General features: G+C 41.3%; 1 protein-coding gene across 2 annotated transcripts in view; it reads left to right on the forward strand.

The window, feature by feature from the left end:
* The window catches only part of REPS2 (RALBP1 associated Eps domain containing 2), a 226,047-nt gene that overhangs the window by 183,283 nt on the left and 20,734 nt on the right, over positions 1-22,030 (forward strand). For both annotated transcript variants that reach the window (XM_017537476.2, XM_017537477.2), the window contains exon 17: positions 21,063-21,146. In XM_017537476.2, the coding sequence (XP_017392965.1) occupies positions 21,063-21,146 (84 nt within the window). The remainder of the gene's footprint in view (positions 1-21,062; positions 21,147-22,030) is intronic.

Consider the following 22,030-nt stretch of genomic DNA (forward strand, 5'->3'; position numbering starts at 1 on the left):
GAAGATATAAACCAAGGATGTACTTTCATGTGATGGTCAAAGAACATACTGGAAGCTGTACCACACTCTGCTGAATGTAGTAATATGAACGTGTTTATCTGTGGTCTTATCCTTAGCCCTGCTACTATGTAGCTCTGTGGCTTTGTGGGAATTAGGTAAGTTAGTCTCATGGACCTATTGCCCCTTCTGTAAAGTAAGAAGATTGGACTAGAGGGATCCTTCTAATACTAAGATGTCTGATACTATTTTGTATTCTCTGTTGAAGAATTTTCTTGTAATATAGATAAAACATCACGAAACACAGTTGAGAGACAAGATAGGTTGGACTAATTTTCTCTGCTCCTCCTTGCTAAGTAAAAACCTTGGAAATACTATAATGGAAAGAGGATTTTTTTTTGAGACAGGGTCTCGCTCTGTTGTCCAGGCTGGAGTGCAGTGGTGCAATAATAGCCCACTGCAGCCTCGACCTCCTGGGTTGAAGGGACTCAGCCTTCTTAGTAGCTGGGACTGCAGGTGCATGCTACCATACCCAGTTAATGTTTTTATTTTTTGTAGAGATGGGATCTTGCTGTATTGCCCAGGCTGGTCTCAAATTCCTGAGCTTAAGCAATCCGCCCTCCTCAGCCTCCCAAAGCATTGGGATTGCAGGTGTGAGCCACCATGCCTGGCCAGAACGAAGACTTTGAAAGGTTTAAAGAGGAAAGAGGACTGACGTGATAGTAAACTAGAGACTTCAAGTAGACAGAAGAACAATAAGGAAATACAAAGCTTAAACAATACCATGGCTCTCAACTAGATGTAACAGATAACTATAGAACATGCATCAGCATAATGGACATTTTTCTCAAGTGCACTTGGAATATTCAGGATAGACCATATGTTAGGCCACAAAACAAGTCTCAATAAATTTAAAAAGATTGAAATTATATTAAACATCTTCTCTGACGTCAGTGGAATGAAACTAGAAATCAATAATAGAAGTAAAATGGAAGATTCACTAATATGTAGAAATTAACATAAAAACATAAAGAAGAAATTATAAGTGAAATTAGAAAGTACCTTGAGATGAGTGAAAACAAAATCATACCAAAACCTATGGGCTGCAATGATAGCAGTACTCTGAGGGGAAGTTTTAGCTATAAACACTTACATTAGAAAAGAAGAGATCCAAAATCAATAGTTAACTTTACACCTTAAGAAACTGGAAGAAAAAGAGCACACTAAATCCAAAGCTAGCAGACAGAAATAATAAAGAGTAGAGCGGGGATAAACAAAATAGAGAACAGAAAAACAGAGAAAATAGTTGAAAAGTTGATTTTTTTTGGTAAAGATCAACGAAATTGATAAACTTTTAGCTAGACTGACCAAGAGTATAATTGTGTGTCAACCTCTGGTCAAAATAAAGGGCTCTATTTTAAAGTAAAATCAGGTTCTGATAAATTTATCATTTGCCCTAGATAACACTGTTTTAAGTTGATCAAAGTTGGATATTCAAGTGGAATGCTTGTTTTATGTAATGTATTTTTCCTTTGTTAACTTTGGCAGTACCTTTTATTATATATTCCCTAGTTGTAGAATCAGTTCATAGATTGCTCAGAGCTACTCATAGCTCTGGATTCATGTATCATGAAGAAACAATTGTGTTTCAGACCAACCTGTGTTGATTGAATCTCAAGAGTTTTGGATGTTCTCTTATAAGGATTTCTTAAATTTGAAAACTACTATTCTCAAACAGTTGGCATTGAATGACAAATTCAAAAGGCAAAGGAAATGGCCATAGTGGTAAGTGCAAGGAAAATAGAGGGTGAGAATTAGTAATGAAATACCAGCATTGGAATGAAGGAAAAAAGATTAAATGTAAGCCTGTCACCCTTCCTTCTTTTTAAAAGAAGCACTCAGCATTTTGCTCTTTATCAACAAATGTCTTTAGAATTTATCCTAGTAACTAATTCAAAAGAAAGGAAAATTTCTATGACATTTATTTTAGTATAATAAATAAAAATAAGAACAATACAGACCACCTTCATGTCTGGAAAGAAAGCCCTGGTCAAGGGTGATGTATATCTGCCTAATTCAAATATGAGGCATCTATTAAAATGATTAGATGACAAATAGTAGAAAAGAGGGGTAACAGCTGAATACAGAAGTGTTTCCTGATTGTACCACATAAGTATATGGTAGACCTTTGATGGTAAGGTTTTCTTATCTCTGAGGGTGATCTTGAAGGTCCATGGCACATGGTATTTGACCCCTTTCCAGTTGTCGGATTTCTAATTAGTTTTAGATTCGCCACTGTTCCCTTCCCAGTAGGGTTTTGAGATTCTTAGCTCCTTAGTGAATTTCTGCTAACTCTTTTCAGGGGCCTAAAGAGATCGCTTAGGTAACTCATTTATAATTTACCTATCTTGTCTTATAAGTTGCTTTTATAAGTGTCTATAGTTTGGGAGATTCTGTATGTGTAGTTTTTATGTGAATTGGGGTATCTATGAAGGTCTCCAGGCAGTTCAGTCCTAAATGTCAAGTGCCTATGGTTAAATACTTGGAGAAGACTGCTAAGTAATTGGTAGAAGTTTAAATAGCTGTTTTGGTGGGAAAGTTATGCAGTTTTTCTTTTAAAAATTTAGTCTTTCAATTAAGGATTAGGGAAAAGAAAAAAAAAAGTCATCTGATATGACAAGTAGAATAAAAAGTCATTTGAAGATTTACCAGAATAAAATGACCTTTGGAAGGTACTTTTAGAGACTAGCTCTCAGAAATTGCCTTAAGACATATATTGCATAATTACATTGTTATGACTCTAGCAATTGTGAAGTTCAAAGGAATAGCGTACTGAGGTATTATCATCTAGTCATTTTTTAAATCTACGTTCTTTGGATAGTAAACTCTTATTGTCCTCACTCTTAAATAGTAATTTTGCTGTGTACAGAATTTTAGACTGAAAGTAATTTTTCCTCAGTATTTTGAATGCATTACCTTCTCTTCTAGCATTTATTGCCGCCACTGCTCAGGATTCTACTGTCAATCTATTTTTTATTTCTTTGGTGCAGCTTTGTCTTTTCTCTAGGCTGGCTTTTAAAAGTTTATTTTTACTTTCAGTGTTCTGTTTTGATGGTGCTATGATGGTTCTAAGCATAGATTTAAATTTGTTTATTTCAGGTGACACTTGGCATGCATTTTCCTCCTGGAAAATCATCTTTAATTTTAGAACATTTAGTGATATATCTGTGGGTTTTTCTTCTCTACTTATTTCTTCTGTTTTCTTCTTGAACTCAAACTAGCTATATTTCTGTCAACACATTTAAAAAAATTTCTAGTAATGAGCCTTTCATCTTTTTGTTTTTCCTTTTTTGAGATAGGATCTTGCTCTGTTACCTGGGCTGAAGTGTGATGGGACGATCCATGGCTCACTGCAGCCTCAACCTCCTGGGCTGAAGCTGTCCTCCCACTTCAGCCTCCCAAGTAGCTGTGACTACAGGTGCACACCACCACACCTGGCTAATTTTTTGTATTTTTTTTTTTAGAGATGGGGTTTTGTCATGTTGCCCGAGCTGGCCTTGAACTCCTGGGCTCAAGCAATCCTCCCGCCTCGACCTTCCAAAGTGCTGGAATGTACAGATGTGAGCACTGCACTTTGTTACCTTCATCTTTTTATGTTGTGATCTTGCTGGGTTTGTTTTGGATGAAATCTTCATCTTACAAATTAAAAATCCTCTACATAACTATATAGGCTAGAATTTTTTCTATTGTTATTAAGCACCTATCAGTATTCTTTGATTCTAGGTTTTATAATCCATTCTTTTTTTATAACAACCTGTTCTTGTTTTACTTTTCCTTATTTTTGTTTTATACCTTTTTTAGGATGTGTTCTCTACTTTTAACTTTGAAGATTCTAAACATATTTATTTTAAAGTAATTTTTAACTTATTCTATTTTCATTTTTGTCAGGAGCAAATTTGTCTTTTTTATTTAGCTGTTCTACCAAGCTTTTTGGAATTTTGTTTTGTAGGCTTATTTTGAGTTGGAGTTCAATCTCATTCTCAGTTCTTTGAGCTCCTCCCTTTCTACCAGTTCAGTGGCTGTCTCTACCAGCTATTACTGGCATACATGGCCTCCAGTCAAGAGCTGACTCTTATACTTTAAATATAGCACTTCCATCTGGCGCAGGTGTCAGGGGTCTTGTAGTTGGCACCCGATGGTGGCTTAGCCCAGAACCAGGCTTCAGTGTTATTTCTGCTTCAGTTTCTTTCCTAAGTAGGCAGCCCAGAGTGTCTTTACAGGCTTCATCTCGATTTTGCAGCTTCACAGGTAGCAAAGTGATACCTTAGCCTCTGGCAACAGGAAATGAACTTGATACCAGTCCCCTGCCTAATGTGGGACACTTAAATCCCTGTTATTAGGAGCTCTCAGCTGCCTCTGTCTGCTTCTGCACCCTCTGCCTGACCTACCACTTTGTGATTTGGCCCTGCAGGGACCTTTGTCTGGCTTCCAAGTGGTACTCAGTCTTTTAAATTTTAACACTTCATGCTGACACTCTCACATCTGTCATTGCATATCATTTTATGGAAGGCAAAGTTGAGATTTAGAGAGCAGAAGTTAACTAATTGGACCTTGCAGTTAGTAAGTAAGCCGGCCTGCTGTAGGAGAAGAGGAGGGCTGGAAAAGGTTTCTGGGGAAGTGCTAGAAATTTAATAAGCATGTAGAGAGAGAAAAATCATTCACTGTACATCATAAAAATTAAGTGTAGATCTGCTAAGTAAAAGTTGATGAAATTTCTATACTCTGCCCACCAATAATTTTCTAAATATGAACTCTTTCCTACATTAATCTCAAATACTTGTTTTTAAGTGCTTTCCCCAGTGCAGACGTACATTCATCTTAGTCAAAATGGCCTTCACATTTGGTTTGTGGGCCATATTTGATGTAGCAAAAGGCCAAGGATAACCCTTATTCTACCCTCTAAAAGGGAACAGATAATTAGTAATAAATAATTAGGCAGTTCAAAATTGATTTTAAGAGTACAGAAACCATAGAGGCTTTGTGATTCTTCATGCATTTTATTAATTTATCAAGCACTTCAATAGAGTGCCAGATGCTCTTCTAGATGCTTTACAGATATTGACTCATTTAAGCCTCACAACAACGACGTGCAGTGGGTTCTATTGATGTCCTTACATTGCAGATAAGTAAACCAAGGCACAGAGAACCTCAGCAACTTGTTCGGGGTCACTGACAGAGTTAAGGCTATGATTCCTACCCTGGCTATTTAGCCCCAGGGTGCCAGCTCCTACTATACTACTATGCTGTGCTGTGAAACCACATATCACAATTACTTTCTTACAACCAAACTGACATACTATCTTTGTCAGGGACATTTTATTTTATGGAAGTAGTTAAAAAGTAGCTTTACCTCACTTCTGGTGACTTGTTGTCTTTCTTAGGTTCTTCTTCATTGTATTATGCCCATGATACTGTTTTATTATATAATGCTCACTCTGCTGATATCATTCTTCTGGAAGATGCCATAAGTTCATCTAATCATTTCATCAGATGTTAATGGAATGTGCTTACTGTAGGCCCACACTTTGCTGAGAACTATGGGAGCACAAAGATTGTGATGTGATCCTTATTCTGTAGTTCCTTCATTCTGCGTTACCCACTCACAGCAGTCATGCCCAACACTATCTATTCTATAGTCTCTCATGGTTCTTACAACTGAGTCATTTTCCATGTGTCTCATTTAAACCCATTTCTTCATGCTTTATTGATACAGGTTGTAGGCAATAAACTGGTCATGATGTTTCTAATAACTAAAAATATAGCCCAGTTTTCCCCTGGGGGGCTCAGTTATGCTTGCTTTCTAGGTTCCTGAACAATGGAATCCTCATTTCTCTTCTCTTCTGTCCTCTATTGTGCTGTGCCTAGTTTTTTTTTGTTTTGTTTTGTTTTTGTTTTTTTTGAGAAAGAGTCTTGCTCTGTCACCCAGGCTGGAGTGCAGTGAGCATGATCTTGGCTCACTGCAACCTCTGAATTCTGGGTTTAAGCAATTCTCCTGCCTCAACCTCCTGAGAAGCTGGGACTACAGGTGCGTGCCACCACATCTGGCTAATTTTTGTAGTTTTAGTGGAGACAGGGCTTCACCATGTTGGCCAGGCTGGTCTTGAACTCCTGACCTCTTGATCTGCCTGCCTTGGCCTCCCAAAGTGCTGGAATTACAAGCATGAGCCACTGTGCCCGGCCTGCACTATGACTTTAAGGAAGCACTCCTGAGGGGTCAAGGTAGGAGTGAATGTGGATTGGGAGGGTGCCCAAATGTACTACCATGTTAATGGGAAAGGACAATGAAGGACACTAACCAGGGGTTGGGCTCAGGGAGGCAGCCTGACAGAGGATTTAAGAGCATGGGCTTGGCGTTTCAAATTCCATCTCTGCCTCTTACTGGCTTTGTGACTTTGGGTAAGTTAGTCTCTCTGTGCCTCAATTTCATCATCTGTAAAATGAGGATCATGGTAGTATCCATTTTCATAGGGTTGTGATGATTAAATTAGTAAAGATCTCTAAAGCACTTAGAATGACGCCTGGTGCGTGGTCAACCCTCAACAACATTTAGCTGTTATAATTGTCATCAGCACAGGACTAGTGAAACGGAGGTGGGATCTAGCTGGCAAACATAGAACAGACTCCAGATAGCTAAAAATTAGTTGCCACAAGCCCAGAATGAGTGCTGAACTGGCTTGCTAAACCACTTGTAGTAGAAGCACGTTGTTACCCTCATCTGTGACCTTTCATGGGCTGTCCCTCTGCCTACATGAGGGATTGGCAAATTATAGCCTACAGGCCAAATCCAGATGGTCACCTGTTTCTATAAATAATGAAAATGCAAAGGAGAATCAGTTAGCAAGAGGCACACATAGGACATCTGCAACCTTCTCCATCAGGGAACATGAGTCTCGAGAATCCTGCCATAGATCAAAAGAATGGCAATGAGAAGAATCAATGGACAGATGGATAGGCCTCCCCATCAGCCTTTAACCCTCCTGCTCTTATATCAAGGATCACATGCCTATGGTTTCTGATTTTTCCTTGAGGACCTTTCACCGAGATGATCTGTCTTTCAGACTTTACTAGGAAAACTCTGAGCAGTATCTTTCATACAACTGGCAGCTTCAAAGGTTTGCAGTGGATAGGCCTCCCCATCTCTGTTTTGCAAGCATAATTAAAAGAAGCCAGACTAGGCCTCACCACAGTAGTGCACCTTGAAGGAGGGGAAGAAGGAAACAAGCCTGTCCAGAGAAAACAGGGTAAAGGAATTTTTCTTCCCAACTCCCTCCTAAATACCCTGCTCTGCCCAGCAGATTTTGTAGGTATCAGTAGTGTGTTGATAAACCTTCTCCTCTGCGGGTTGGGGGAAAGCCCCAATTTGCAGCCCTTGTTGCTGTCTGTTTTGTGAATGCTCCCACCATGCTGACTGCAAGTGGAGTTGGGGAGAGATGTGTATCTTCGGCTCACTAACACTAGCATGCTCCGTGGTACACAGCTTCACTTGCCTCTGAATCCTTGTATCAGGATTCTATGTGCCAGGCAACAAGAACTTTTTTCTTTATGTATCATGCCAATAATTTTAGTCTAGGGCACTGTTTCAGCCCAATCCCAGAATGTGCTGTTAGAAATGGGGCCATATTTTTGAAGTTGCTAGAGGCGAAACTTCCCTCTTGTTTACATTTAACTTGTGCCACTAGGTGGCACTTTAAGGACATTACAGAAAATTGGCTCTACTGGATTTTTTTTTTTTTTTTTAAATTGTATTTTGGGCTCTGGTGTACATGTGCACATCCCGCATCCTGCAGGATTGTTCCATAGGTATATACATGCCATGGTGGTTTCCTGTCTCCAGCCCATCCCCGCCCTCTCCCCCTACGCCATCGCGCCTACATCAGCCATTGCTCCCTGTGTTATTGTTCCCCATCCTCCACCCCCACTGTCCCTCTCCTCCCCTCCCCCACACCTACCCCAGTGAGTGTTGTTTTCTTCCCTGTGCCCAAGTGTTCTCATTGTTCATCACCCCCCTATGAGTGAAAACATGTGGTGTTTGATTTTCTGTTCTTATGTCAGTTTGCTGAGAATGATGGTTTCTAGATTAATCTATGTTTCTACAAAGGACATGAACTCTTCGGATTTTATGGCTGCATAGTATTCAGTGGTGTATATGTACCACATTTTCTTTGTCCAGTCTATCATTGATGGGCATTTGGGTTGGTTCCAGGTCTTTGCTATTGTAAACAGTGCCGCAACAAACATATGTGTGCATGTGTCTTTATAATAGAGCAATTTATAATCCTTTGGGTATAATACCCAGTAATGGGATTGCTGGGTCAAATGGAATTTCTATTTCTAGATTCTTGAGGAATTGCTGCGCTGTCTTCCATAATGGTTGAACTAATTTACACTCTCTCCAACAGTGTAAAAGCGTTCCTATTTCTCCACATCCTCTCCAGCATCTGTTGTCTCCAGATTTTTTAATGATCTCCATTCTAACTGGCATGAGATGATATCTCAATGTGGTTTTTATTTGCATTTCTCTAATGACCAGTGATGATGAGCATTTTTTCATATGTTTGTTGGCCGCATATATGTCTTCTTTTGAAAAGTGTCTGTTCATATCCTTTGCCCACTTTTGAATGAGTTTGTTTTTTTCTTGTAAACTTACTTTAGTTCTTTGTAGATTCTGGATATTAGCCCTTTTTCAGATGGATAGATTGCAAAATTTTTTTCCCCATTCTGTTGGTTGCTGGTTCACTCTAATGGTTGTTTCTTTTGCTGTGCAGAAGCTCTTAAGTTTAATTAGATCCCATCTGTCTATTTTGGCTTTTTTTGCCATTGCTTTTGGTGTTTTAGTCATGAAGTCCTTGCCTATGCCTATGTCCTGAATGGTTTTGCCTAGGTTTTCTTCTAGGGTTTTTATGGTGTTAGGTCTTGTGTTTAAATCTTTAATCCATCTGGAGTTAATTTTTGTATAAGGTGTAAGGAAGGGGTCCAGTTTCAGCTTTCTGCATATGGCTAGCCAGTTTTCCCAACACCATTTATTAAACAGGGAATCCTTTTCCCATTGCTTGTTTTTGTCAGGTTTGTCAAAGATCAGATGGTTGTAGATGTGTGGTGGTGTTTCCGAGGCCTCTGTTCTGTTCCATTAGTATATATCTCTGTTTTGGTACCAGTACCATCCTGTTTTGATTACTGTAGTCTTGTAGTATAGTTTGAAGTCAGGTAGCATGATGCCTCCAGCTTTGCTCTTTTTGCTTAGGATTGTCTTGGCTATGTGGGCTCTGTTTTGGTTCCATATGAAGTTTAAAGTGGTTTTTTTCTAGTTCTGTGAAGAAGGTCAATGGTAACTTGATGGGGATAGCATTGAATCTATAAATTACTTTGGGCAGTATGGCCATTTTCACAATACTCATTCTTCCTCACCATGAGCAGGGAGTGTTTTTCCATCTGTTTGTGTCCTCTCTTATTTCCTTGAGCAGTGGTTTGTAGTTCTCCTTGAAGAGATGTTTTACATCCTTTGTTAGTTGTAGTAATATTCTGTTTCTTGATTTCGGTGCTGATTACATGCATGTGTTCTGCTTGTGAAAATCCATTGAGTTGCACATTAAATGTGCAACTTGTTCTTCAACATGCATATTGTACGTCAATAATGTGCAACTCAGTGAATTTTCACAAGCAGAACACATGCATGTAATCAGCACCCAAATCAAGAAACAGAATATTGCTAGCACCCCAGAAGCCCTCCTTGTACTGTTTTCTAGTCACTGTCTCTTATTCTTAGGGTTACTACTATTCTGACTTCTAACAGCATAAATTAGTTGGACCTGTGTTATACTTTAAGTGGAATTATGCAGTATGTACTCTTTGTCTGGCTTCTTTTTATTAAATGATGTTTGTGTCATTTATTCACACTGTTGAATGTAATTGAGATCATTGCTGTGTACTATTCCATTGTATGTGCAAATACAACACTAATTTCTACTATTGATGGATAGTTTTGTACTTTTCAGATTTGGGCAATTATGAATAGTGTTGCTGTGAACATTTGTATCCAAGTTGTTGAGTGGATGAGTGTTTTCATTTCTCTTGGGTATATACCTCAGAGTAGAATTTCTGGGTCATAGTGTAGGCATATGTTCAGCTTTAGAAGGTACTGCCAAACAGTTTTACGAAGTGTTTGTACTGATTTACATTCCATTAATGGTGTTCCCACTCCAGTTCCACGTCCTCATCAATGGTGAATTTATTTTATGGCTGGCTCCTAACTGTTAACATAATTTTTATAGCTCCCTTTCTGGCCAGCTATTTCTAATTGAAAAATTTTAAAGCCACATTATTCTGATGGACATGGCTCATGCAGGAAGGGCTATGTCAACCCAAAAGGGGACATTTATCACAGTCTAAGTGTGAACTATTAGTAAGTCAGAAAGGATGTTACTGTAACACTCTATCACACCAAAGGAACTAGGAAAGGAATTCAGATTTAAGTGTGATAAAATATTGGTTCATAGGCTAGGACTCTGAGGCATTTTGAAATTTGTATATACATTTGTTATTATTGCCATGCCTATATATGTCAGGGATTGGAACCCAGCAGAAAGGATTTCTAAAGGCCTCATAACGAGGTGCCTTTCAATTGTGCTGCTGGTGGGTACCTGTTTAGTAAGGGTCTCTTTGGTTTGGCAAGAGGCATGCATGAGGCATCTTTCTTCAACCCCATCCCTGGGGAGTATGAGTCTCTAGAGAATCCTGCTTTAGATCACCTTACCTTTGAGGCTCATGTTGTTGACTCTGCAGGTGTTGTTATAATATGGCTTTAGGTATGTGAGGTAGAGAGTGCAGTTCAGACTTGACTCAGAATTCTGTTCTATTACTAGAAATTGGATATAGAAGAACAAAACCCAGGTCATGGTTAAAATGTTTGTCTTTCAGACCAAAATAAAATGCTCAGAGTACTTTAGTTGTAACAGTAGGTCTATTTCGTGGGTGTTGTCCATAATCTAATGGGTTCCAGGAATCTCCAGGGCATTCTGCCTTGTGCTAAATCCAGTGACCAGCTGCCCATTATAGTCACTGGTACCCACTTTCACCAAAGTTGTCCCTCAGCCCCTCAATCAGTGTTTTCCTGAGTGTCTCTAATGTCGGATTGGTCTGCTGAGGGGAGTCCCCACCAGAGGTGTTCACTGCAAACTGCCTGAGATATCTATGCCAAGGCAGCCATGAAACATGAAAGTCTGAAAGGGATTTTATTTTAAAATTTTCTCCCCCTCAATATTAGTAGCAATAATACCCAGCAGCACAGATTTAGACTGTGGATAGCCTGCTTTGTGGGATCTGCTTATAATGTAAATTGGAGCCAGCATTTTTCTCAGCCTAGGTTTTCATCTCTTTCACAAGGGGAAAATGCCTTTATGTAGGATTGGCTGCTGCCTGCAGTAGGAGGAACTACGCCTGGGAAACCAATCATAATTTTAATCCTAATGATGATAGTAGCTGCCATTGTCAAACAGTTATTATGTAATTATGGACAGATATTTTGCTTAATCTTTATAATATTGTGAGTTAGGTGGATTATCCCACCTTGTAGATGAAGAAATTGCAGCTCAGGGAGGCTAAGCATGTGACCAACTCACACAGCGAGCAAGTGCAAAACCTGGGTTTGACTCCAGAGCCTATACCTTGTAACTGTTCTGTGTTCTGTGGCTCCAGTTACTAAGGGATGAATTACTGACTTCTTCTTCAGTGGAGTACAAAACAATATTGGGTTCATTGCTGGCTTATTCCACACATTGATTAGAGGACCTGTTGTTTGCTGGCATTCAGCTTAGATACCAGGAAAATGATAGTGAAGCAAAACAGATCCTGCCCTCCAGGTGCTTACCATTCGTTCATCATGTCCTGTTTCATCACAGGTGACTTGAGTCATGGATTTTAGTAATCATTCTTGCTGAGAATTCAGTCTTTTGGACCTTCTTGAGGCTCTGTTTACCCCTCTCTTTGAGCCTGGTTGGGGAATGATGGGGTGGAACAGTGGTGCACTAGGCCATTGGTTCTGTGTCTTCTACTAGTGGGTTTACCAAATGGCTTTCTGATGTGTTCTTGCCCAGCTGAGATGGGGAGCAGGTGAAAACTAGGCACCAAATGATATTTAGAATACTGACAGAATGCTGGAAAGGCCCTGGAAGCAGCAGCAGGATTGACTACTCATCTGCCTAGAATTTAGCTGCTGCTTTTGTGATCCCCATTCTTGGAATCCACCTGGATCCTTGAATGATAAACAAAGCTGAGTTTCTTCTTCTGACCTGCCAATATTGCATACCTAAAAAAAAGTTACCTATTATCCAAACCTTAGCAAAGTTCTACAGTTAGACTTTTTTTGTCTTTTTTTTTTTTTTTTAGAGAGTCTTGCTCTGTCACTCATGCTGGAATGTGGAGTGCAGTAGCTAGATTTCGGCCCACTGCAACCTTTGCCTCCTGGGTTCTCTTGCCTCAGCCTCCTGAGTAGCTGGGATTACAGCAGTGCACCACCACACCCAGCTAATGTTTGTATTTTTAGTAGAAACAGGGTTTCATCATGTTGGCTAGGCTTGTCTCAAACTCCTGGTGTCAAGTGATCTGCCTCCCAAACTGCTGGGATTACAGGCATGAGCCACCATGCCCAGCCAGACTATTCATTTTTTAAGTGGGATTTGACTTTTTTGTTGTTGTTGTTGTTGCAAATTTGACTTTGAAACAAAATCTTACTGCTGAAGACTTTGCCCAGCTGCAAATATTTATCTATAGAACCATGTGGCATATACCACAATTCCCTCCATGGTGAATGGATGAGAAACAAGAAGCCTAGTTAGTTATTGCAAGAGCATCTGTGGCCTTGCCCAGACTAGGGCCTTGGAGACTTAGGTTTTCTCATCTCTTAAATGAAGAGTTTGGACCATCAATGGTCCCTGGTGTTGATCTGGGCTGACTACATAAAAATCACCTAGGGAGCTTGTTAAAATACAAGTTTCTAATGCTCCATTCCTAGGGGATTCTGATGAGGGAAGTCTGGAATAGCATCTACAAGTCTGTAATTTATAAAAAGTTCCTCAGATAATTATCCTGTGCCAGTTATATTTGGGAGCCACTGGCCTAGAGGGTCTAGGACAAACAATTGAGTTGGGGAGAAACTTCTCCCAATTCAGGGAATATTTACATGCCTGGAGCAGGTTCCATATGGGTGAACTAACCCAGTTATGATGCAGGGATAAATTGGAGCCAGAGGATGGAAGACCTTTAACTAGCTGAGGAATTGTGTTGCGTGCCATAGGCCTTGAGGAGCCAGTGAAGGGCTTTGAGAAAAAGCATTTTGATTAGATGGTGCTTTACAGGATTAATTTCTCATTGGTGTGTAGGGTAGATCAGACTAGGCTAGAACTGAAGGTTGGAAAAAGACCCATTGAAGTCTTTGCAGTGGCTCAGGTGAGAAGTGTGATGAGTATCTGGACTCAGATGGGACCAGTGGTATCTTTGTAAAGCTACCCTGCCTCAGTGGAACTGGGATCTGAGACATACTGTTTTAAACTCCTTAAAAAAGCCATAATTTATCAATGTTAGGTTCATCTGCCTTAACTATTGTAATTAACTATTTTTATTGTGTTTTTGTCCAGGAAGTTTTAAAGGAGCCCTGTAAATAAATTCATGCAGAGAAGTAGTCGGCAGCAGCAACAGCTGCTATGGCAGGGAGAAGGGGGCCTCTTCCGGCCAGGCAGCAACCTCGTTCTCACCCTGCCTCCATACTCTAGGCCAAAGCTAGAGGGAAGGGGAGTGCAGCAGGGGCCCCTGGAGTTGGATCTGCCAACCACAGTGGAGAATGCACCTCCCCAAGGGTTAGGTGTGGAACATGGCATTTGGCATTCAAGTCAAATAGAATGTTCTTCCTTTGTTCCTCTAAAATCCAGTCTATAGTAAGTGTTTCTCAAAGTGTGTTCCACAGAACATTAGTTCTTCAGGATGTTAATAGGAGTTACATGAGAATAAGGAGTTGAAACCAAATAAGTTTGGAAACCGATGGGTTAAGCAAAAGCAAGTGAGTTCCTTTACCTCACTGAATTTCAGAGTGTGTAACATGCTATGTGCTCAGTGAATCTCCAAGGGGGAGATGAACCAGGCAGTCTTTCCTAAGCTTGTCTGTAGTTTCTTCTTCCCCCTAGGCCAGGGGCTGAAAAATTATGGCTCATAGGCCTAATCTCTCCCACCACTTGTTTTTGTAAGTAAAGTTTATTGGAACACAATTGTGCTTATTCATTGTATTGTCTGTAGCTGCTTTAGCACAACAGCAGAGTTACAAAGTGGCTACAGAGGCAGTCTGGCCCTCAAAGCCCAAGATATTCACCATCTGCCCATTACAGAAAGGTTTGCCAATCCCTGCTGTACACAATTCATGGAACTGGTGCTTCCTGGTACCCTCCTTCAGAGATGCTACTAGAAGATATATATGGGTTGTTCTAGCACTGCTTTGTGATTAATTGGCCTAATTTTATTCTGTTTCCATACTGCCATCATATCTTCCTCTTGCTTTAAACTACTTTATCTCTCAACCACTTACCCATTATCCAGGATCCAAACCTGGGTTCCATGTGTCCTTTTCTTTCACTTACAACATTCCAAAAATCACCAAGGGCGTCTTCAGTTTCCAATCTGAGTAGCTCTTAAGTCAGCCTGAACCCTTTCCTACCAACCTGGCCTACATGACCATCATCTTTTCTTCTTCAGCATTTGAATTGGGTTCCTTTTCTCCAGGTATGAGTTGCTTCTAGTCCTTTTTACTCACTGGATCTAGCATAACCTTTGTAAAATACAACTCTAGTCAGATTGCTTCCTTACTTAAAATCCTTCAGTGGCCTCTGTGCCCCTCAGGATAAGCTCAGATCCTCAGGATGGATATGTATCAGTCTGGTTGGGCAAACAGAAACTACTCTTGGTATTTCCTATTAGAAGAGATTTAATTTAAGGAATTAGGTACTTATGAAAAGGAGTAGATATTCCCAGGATTCTACCTGCTGTGGCAGAGGGAAGCATATGGAAATCGGGGTTGGTGTTGAGTGTCTAGCAAATGACCCAGGACAAACCAGGTCTAGGAGCCCATGTGTTAACCCCTGCTGCCCTTCTCCAGCTTCAGCACTCCCATTTTTCTCCTCACTCCTCACCCTTCCTCCACCCTGCAAGATCCCAAATTCCGGATATATCAGAATGCCCTTTCCCCCCCCAGAAACTGAAAACAACTGACGTTTACGAACTCAAAGTCTCTGCCAGTCAGAAACTTGGGAGTGACTTAGCTGGGTGGTTCCGGGTCACATTCTCTTGTGGGACTTCTGTAAAGATACCTTTCAGGGCTGTAGTCAGCTGAAGACTTAACTGGAGCTGATGACCCACTTCTAAGATGGCTCACTCACAGGGCTGTTGGCAGGAGGCCTCACTTCTTTGCTGCATGGACCCCTTGTTAGGACTCCTTGGGTATCCTCACAGTGTGGCAGCTTACTGTCTCCACAACAAGCAGTATGAGAGAGAGAGAGAGAAAGAGAGAGAGAGAGAGAGAGAGAGAGAGAGAGAGAGAGAGACAGGCAGACAGAGAAACAGAAACAGAGACAAGGAGGAGTATACTAGAGTGTTTTCGGTTCCCTCTCCTGGGAGTATGTTGCAGAGCATCTCAGGTCAACTTCCCTAGAAGTAGAACCTGAGATGAGGATTCTTGAAAAGTGATTTGTCGAGGGAGTGCTCTTTAGAAAAAAATCCAGGAGGAGAGGGAAAAAAATTAGGGAAGGGGAAGGAGCCAAGCAATGATGTAGTCTCAGATAAAATCTGACCTTGGCCTGACACATGGGCAGGATTCTGATACATAATTGCATAATAGAGTTAACCCTGCTTGAGATGGGACTGGCCTTTTATATCCTTCTCTAAGTCAGTCATTATAGGCTGTGGAGGTGGGGGTGGGAGATAGGCTCCCATTAGTTGAGAATAAGTCTCTAGAGAAGAGGACAGCTATGAGTCTTCAGTAGCCAACACTCAGAGCAGCTGGGGGATGGTGTGCCAGCCAGGGAAAGGTGACCCAGGTTGGGCCAACGTAGCACCTACTACAGCGGAACTCCCCCTACTCATGTCCCAAGCAGCTACCATGGTCCCTGACACACAAGAGGTATTAAAGAAATATCTGTGTAATTGAATAAATGAATGCACAGAAATGCCTAGCCTCTCTGGACCTGTGTTCATTTCTGGGAAGGCAACTCAGCAGGGGTCATATTATCCCATCAACCATGGGAATGGTCAAAGACCCAGGACAATTTGCCACATCCTGAGTGGCAGCAGTCTCTAAGTACAGGATTTTCATTGCAAAATTAGAATGAAAGTATATTTACTATTTGTGAATAAGGAAGTATTAATATTATAATGTTAGATATATATTTTTAAAAGGAACTTTAGCCCACATTTCAGTGAGCTCTTTGCTAAATGTACATTTTTCTGGTTTGTGACATCCTGACTGGGTACGTGTTGTTACACATGGAACCATGAGGGCAGAACTGCCATTTGCAATATTAATTATAATCCATATATCTGTTTTTTTTTTTCCACGAGAATCAATCACTGGATTTCAGTTCAGAAAACCAAAACTTTTGGACAAGGCCTATTATCATGGTGTCAGAGTTGTTCCCCCCAACCCCAAATACACAGAGGAGGAAGAGAACCACTGAGGCCCCCTGTTTTCTCGGAGTATTCTTCAAAAATTGGTAACTTAGAAAAGTCTCAAGAAATAGCAAAGAAACCTCCCAACCTTATTCTGCTTTCCACATGCCAAGCCTAACATAAGCCTCACACTACTTTTATGAAGGAAAGCTTATTGTAAAGAGGGTCTTTTGCATGCTTCAATCTCATCTTTAGTTTTTCTTATCACAAAGCTGGTTATCTTTGCCTATCTCTTTTCCTGGGATAACGTCTGGCTCTGTCAAGGCTGTGCTTTATTCCGGGACCTTCCTGAAGCCTGTGTCCTAGGTCACTTCTGAGATTCGCTCCTCTGAATGCTTGATAGATGAATCAATTTAGGGGATGGATGGTCAGATTTAGCCTGACATAACACCATGCAGTAGTGTGTTACCAGATATAGAGCTGGAAAACCCAGGCCTTTGCATACAACTTCAGGAAGATAAATTTGCAAATGAAAAACATTTTAAGACACATCTCCATCTGCTTCCTCAACCCCTACCCCATTGTTTGTGTTTTTAGAGATGTTTAAGAGAAAAGGAGGCAATAACAAAGATGCTCTGTTACTTTTGCTGTGCTTGGAATCCTCATTATGTTGAAAAAGCATCCATTTATCACCTCCTTCAGTATTTCCACAAGGAGACTTTGCTCATCTCACCAGGGAACGGAGTGGTAGAGCAAACACTTCTCTGTCCACCTGGTGATGGAGGAGAACCAACTAACTGAAAGGTAGAGAGCCTGAAACTGTTATCCTCTCTCTGCTTACCTGCTGCAAGATATCACTGCATACCTGTGGTCCTCGCAGGAGGCCATATGCCTAGACTTTGGCCAGAACATATACTACATTCCAAGCAATAGATTTCCAGGTAAAAGGCAAGAAGAGGCCTCAGGTTCAAGTTGGATTCTTCAGCATGGTTCATAGGAGACCCTGCATTCAGGTGGTTACTAGGTCCTCTCTTAGCTGTTAATAAAGCCGACTTTTGGCTCATACAGCTTGGAGTATGCCTCCATTTATATGAACCTCCAGGGAAAGTAGGGTAAGGGCTTGTATTCCCCAGACTCCTGACAGTGAATGGCTCCTGGACAGCTTTTCTTAGTTGTTTCCCAAGTACTTCAAATTCAGTCTGCCTAAAGACAAGTTCCCCTCACTCCTGCTTCTCCTATGTTTCTCATCTTGACGATTGACCTCAGTATTCTTGTGGTAGCCCCGGCTGAAATTATGGATGTTGGAGCATGGGAGTCCCTTTGTGAGCTTACTTTTGGGTCTTTCTCGCCATTCCCACACATTGCTCTTTTAGCCCAGGCCTCAGCTGAGACATCAACTGCTCCTGAGTCTTTGCAGACCTATGAGGCTGGGTGCTTCTGAAGTCCTAATACTTGCCCTCCACAGTCCACTGAAGCAAGTTGGCTTTGTCACTTCCCTGTTGCTCCCACTAGACTTCAAGCTTCTCTTAAGCAGGGTCTGTGTCTTGGTCATCCTTGAGTGCCAGTGCTAGCACAGGGCCTGCCTGTAGTAGCTGCTTAATAAATATGTCTTGAATGAGTAACATCCAGGCCTTGGGAGCACCTAAGACTGCATAGAAATCAAGGCCTGCATTCAGACTCTATTTGTGTGATTTTGGGTGAGTTCCTTAACTTCTTGATCTTCAATTTCTTCACCAATAAGATGGGGATAATAACTACTTCCTAGGGCTATGATGATGAATTGCAATAATCCATGCAAAGCCCTTTGATTAATGTATGACACATAGTAAGTGTTGTATGCATCATAGTACCTATTAACAACAACAACAACAACAACAATATAGTTACTTTAATGGAAGAGAGAAAGCAATAAGAACTAGTTGGAACTAGAAATCAGGAATGTTGAGTGCTTGCATAGTAGATTTAGAGGAGATGGGGAGTTGCTTGGGACGAAATGTAGTAACACATGGAATTACCCTGAGAGAGAATGAACAGGGAGGGAAAAGTGGGTGGGGAACTAAAGACAGAATTTTGAGAAATCCTACATTTGAGGGATAAGAAGAGTCAAAACAGGAAAAAGAATTATTGCAGTTAGGAGATTGCAGCTTCTCAGATGCCAGGGGCAGGAGTTTAAAAAAGGTAGTCAAAGGCACTATACTGGGCAGAAGATCAATGAGGAGAAGACAGGAAGAGGCAGCCATAATGTGGGAGTATGTTAGCACCCTTGGGAACTAGCCATTTCAGTGGAGTCAGAGGGAGAAGCCACACTCTGAAGGAGGTTAGAGAAGGCCAGGTTAGGGATGAAGTGGGCACGTGAAGTCAGTTTGTTGTGCTACAATGTGTGTTTCTGTAATGACAATTACCTGTGGATCAGTAGGTGACTGGTGTCAGTATGATGTAGAAGTCATGTTGGTTCATATGTAGGGTTCCTTCTCAGCACATGAATGTTTTGGCATCACTGGCTACTAGTGGCTGAAAGCAAACTACTGTAACATAGCTGTAGGCAGAAGACTGGGGGAAATGGGGGACATAGGGAGCTGCTCATGAGGCCCAGTTACCCTGTTCTTCCACTTCACTGATTGGCACCTGATCTGTCTTGAAGTGCTTTGGTGACATTCCTTGCCAATTTTTGTGAGTCTAGTCACTGATTCCATCCCACTCAACACCCTCGACCCTTCTGATAACTCCTTTGACTACAGTCTCTCTTCCTTTTTTAAGGTAAAGGGCCATATTTACTAAAGTGTTTTTTTTTCCCTCAAACTGTATCCAGCTTTATTAAAAATACTTTTTGTAAACAATCATGGTATTTTAGGCAGGACATGAATGACAATCATTAACAGTATACAACTTTCAGACTCCCTCCTTCAATGGGCTTCCAAAACCAGAAACCCATAATAAAACCCAATGAAGTCTTCATTTGGTGCCCTGAAGAGGGAAAGTTCAGAGTCAGGCTTGACATTTCATATTCAACATGTTGTTTAAGAACTTTCCATGAGCTGACCTTGACTTTCAGGAAATGACACAAAAATGGCGGACTTTATCTGAAGATCCACAATCTAGAAACAGAGCACTGGTCTTTCAAAAGTTCTCACTGGAAAGTCCAGATTCCCAGCCTGACTGGTAACCAGTTATTAGGGGCCAGACCCCAACAGGGAGAGGGTTTGAGGGAGTTAAGTGTATACTGAAGGCAAAGGGGGGGGGGACATTAAGAGGAGTTTCTTTCTCCGTGCCACAAGGCATTTGTGCCAAGGTGACTGTGTGTGTCAATGTCAGACAGTCCCTCCTCCTGGGAACCAGGAAGATGTCTTACAAAACTAGAAGGGAAAGGTGTTTCCTCCACATCAGTCCAGCTTCAGATACATACTGTTAGTGACATATGCCACTTCTCCATAAAACAACAATGACATGTTCAGTGTGCTAACAACATGGCTTAAAAGAAAAAAACAATTCTGCATTTTTATAAAACTTAATAAAAAATGAGTACTTCAGATTGCACAGTCACCAGAAGTACACAGTTATCAAAAATGCACACGCTTCCCTTGACATCCCCAGTGCCTTCAACTTTCTGTGCCTGTTCTGTTTTGGCCTCTGCATTTTCTGTGTGGTTATTCCCCTCCTTGCCAGCGTGGGCTTTTTTCCCTTTTTCCCCTTTAGCTTCTCTCCCTTCTTTGCAGGGGCTTCTTTAGGCTTGGGCTTTGGAGGAGTAGGTTTGGCAGACAACCTTGCAGATTTTCTCTGTGGTTCATCCTCACTTTGGCTTTATCTTCTTTAGTGTCCCCTTCAGCTTTTCTCTTGGGCATGGTGGTGGCAACTGCAGTGGAATGTAGGTGCTGGATCTGGGAATGCAGCAGCGTGTGGGCTTTGGTTGGCCTGGGGGCTAGTTCTCACCTCTTCTTCATACTGTTCATAGAGTATTTCTTTATTAGAGACTTAACATTTAAAAACATCACAGTGTTTTAAATGATGATTGTTTTTGTTGGTGCTCAAATTAAAATCATTTTTTTCTAACCCTGTTTTTTTATAAGCCTCGTTATTTTTAGAGTTTGTTGTTGCAAAGCATTAGCTTTTTAGACATACACATATTCAATTATAGAATAAATTCCCGTGATTCCTTTTCCTAAGGTTGAACAATCTGGGAAGGAGGAATGGGAGGGTATAGAATCATCTATGGGAGGTTTTTCCCAAGGATCAGCAGACATAAGCATTCTTGGCTGCAAGGTGGCCTAAATCAGTTTTCCCTTGGTGATTATCTTCCTAAGTGCTCTTTGTTATGTATTTAGGTGATTGTGTTTTTGCATTTCTGTCCTCTCTCTGATCTCTTGCTACAGTCTGAACAAGTGTTGGAGGCCGAGTTACCCCCACAGCTGAGCAGAGCCCCGTCCCAGGCTGCAGAAAGTAGTCCCTCAAAGAAGGTAAGGTCAGCCTCAGGATGCTATCAGATGGTGTTGTAATTCCCACCCCTGGGCTTCTTATCTCTATTGGCAGATCTATTGTTTGAAGGTTTCTGTGTCCTGAAATGAATGTCAGTGATCCAGATTTCCTAGAATATGGGTTCTTTGTGAAGATTGGGGTCCTGAAGAATCCTGGGCTTGACCCTTGATGTCATTTTGTATATGACAGTACATACTCACCTTCTTAACTCCCCAGCTAAACATGGTGGCCCTGTTTTTGGCAAGATCATAAAGGGCTGTGGGGAGGGACACATGTATTTAGCAAAACCCCATTTACCTGCTAAGCCTCTGTGAGCACCTCTTGGGGTGGGGTAGCTCTTTTTCTTGGTCTTTGTACCATGGTTTCCTCTTGCATCCTGTCATTTTCACCTGACATCTGCCCAGCCATGCTGCTGGGACACGTGTCATTTACTCAGTAAGTACCCATCATTCATCATACTTTCCATTCATCTCCTCACCCTCTTCTTGTCCTTCTCCCAGGCTCTTCTGCCTTCAGAGAAAGTGGGCCTTGGGCTCAGGAGCACAGGTGAGGCAGAGTCCTCCAAGGAAGTGGAACAACTGTGTCCTTCCAGAATACAGTGTGGCTCCTTTTCTTGACTTTATGTAGGAATTGGGGGTAGGAGAATGATGAGCATGTGACTAAGACTTTTAAAAACTTCCAAAGCTTAGGTTTTAAAAGGCTCCAAAGTGAGGCAGGAGCCTATCTTGTCTTCAGTTAGAAAAGGCCCCATGGTGTGAGATGCACCCAGGGTCTGTGTGAGTTTCAGGTGACAAGAAGTAATAGACTTCTTGAAACATTTAAAAAGTAAAAGAAAAAAGGGAAGACCACTGGACTCTGATGCCTG

Source organism: Cebus imitator, unplaced genomic scaffold (genome assembly GCF_001604975.1).
Source record: "Cebus imitator isolate Cc_AM_T3 unplaced genomic scaffold, Cebus_imitator-1.0 Scaffold103, whole genome shotgun sequence".
NCBI classification, from domain to species: domain Eukaryota; kingdom Metazoa; phylum Chordata; class Mammalia; order Primates; family Cebidae; genus Cebus; species Cebus imitator.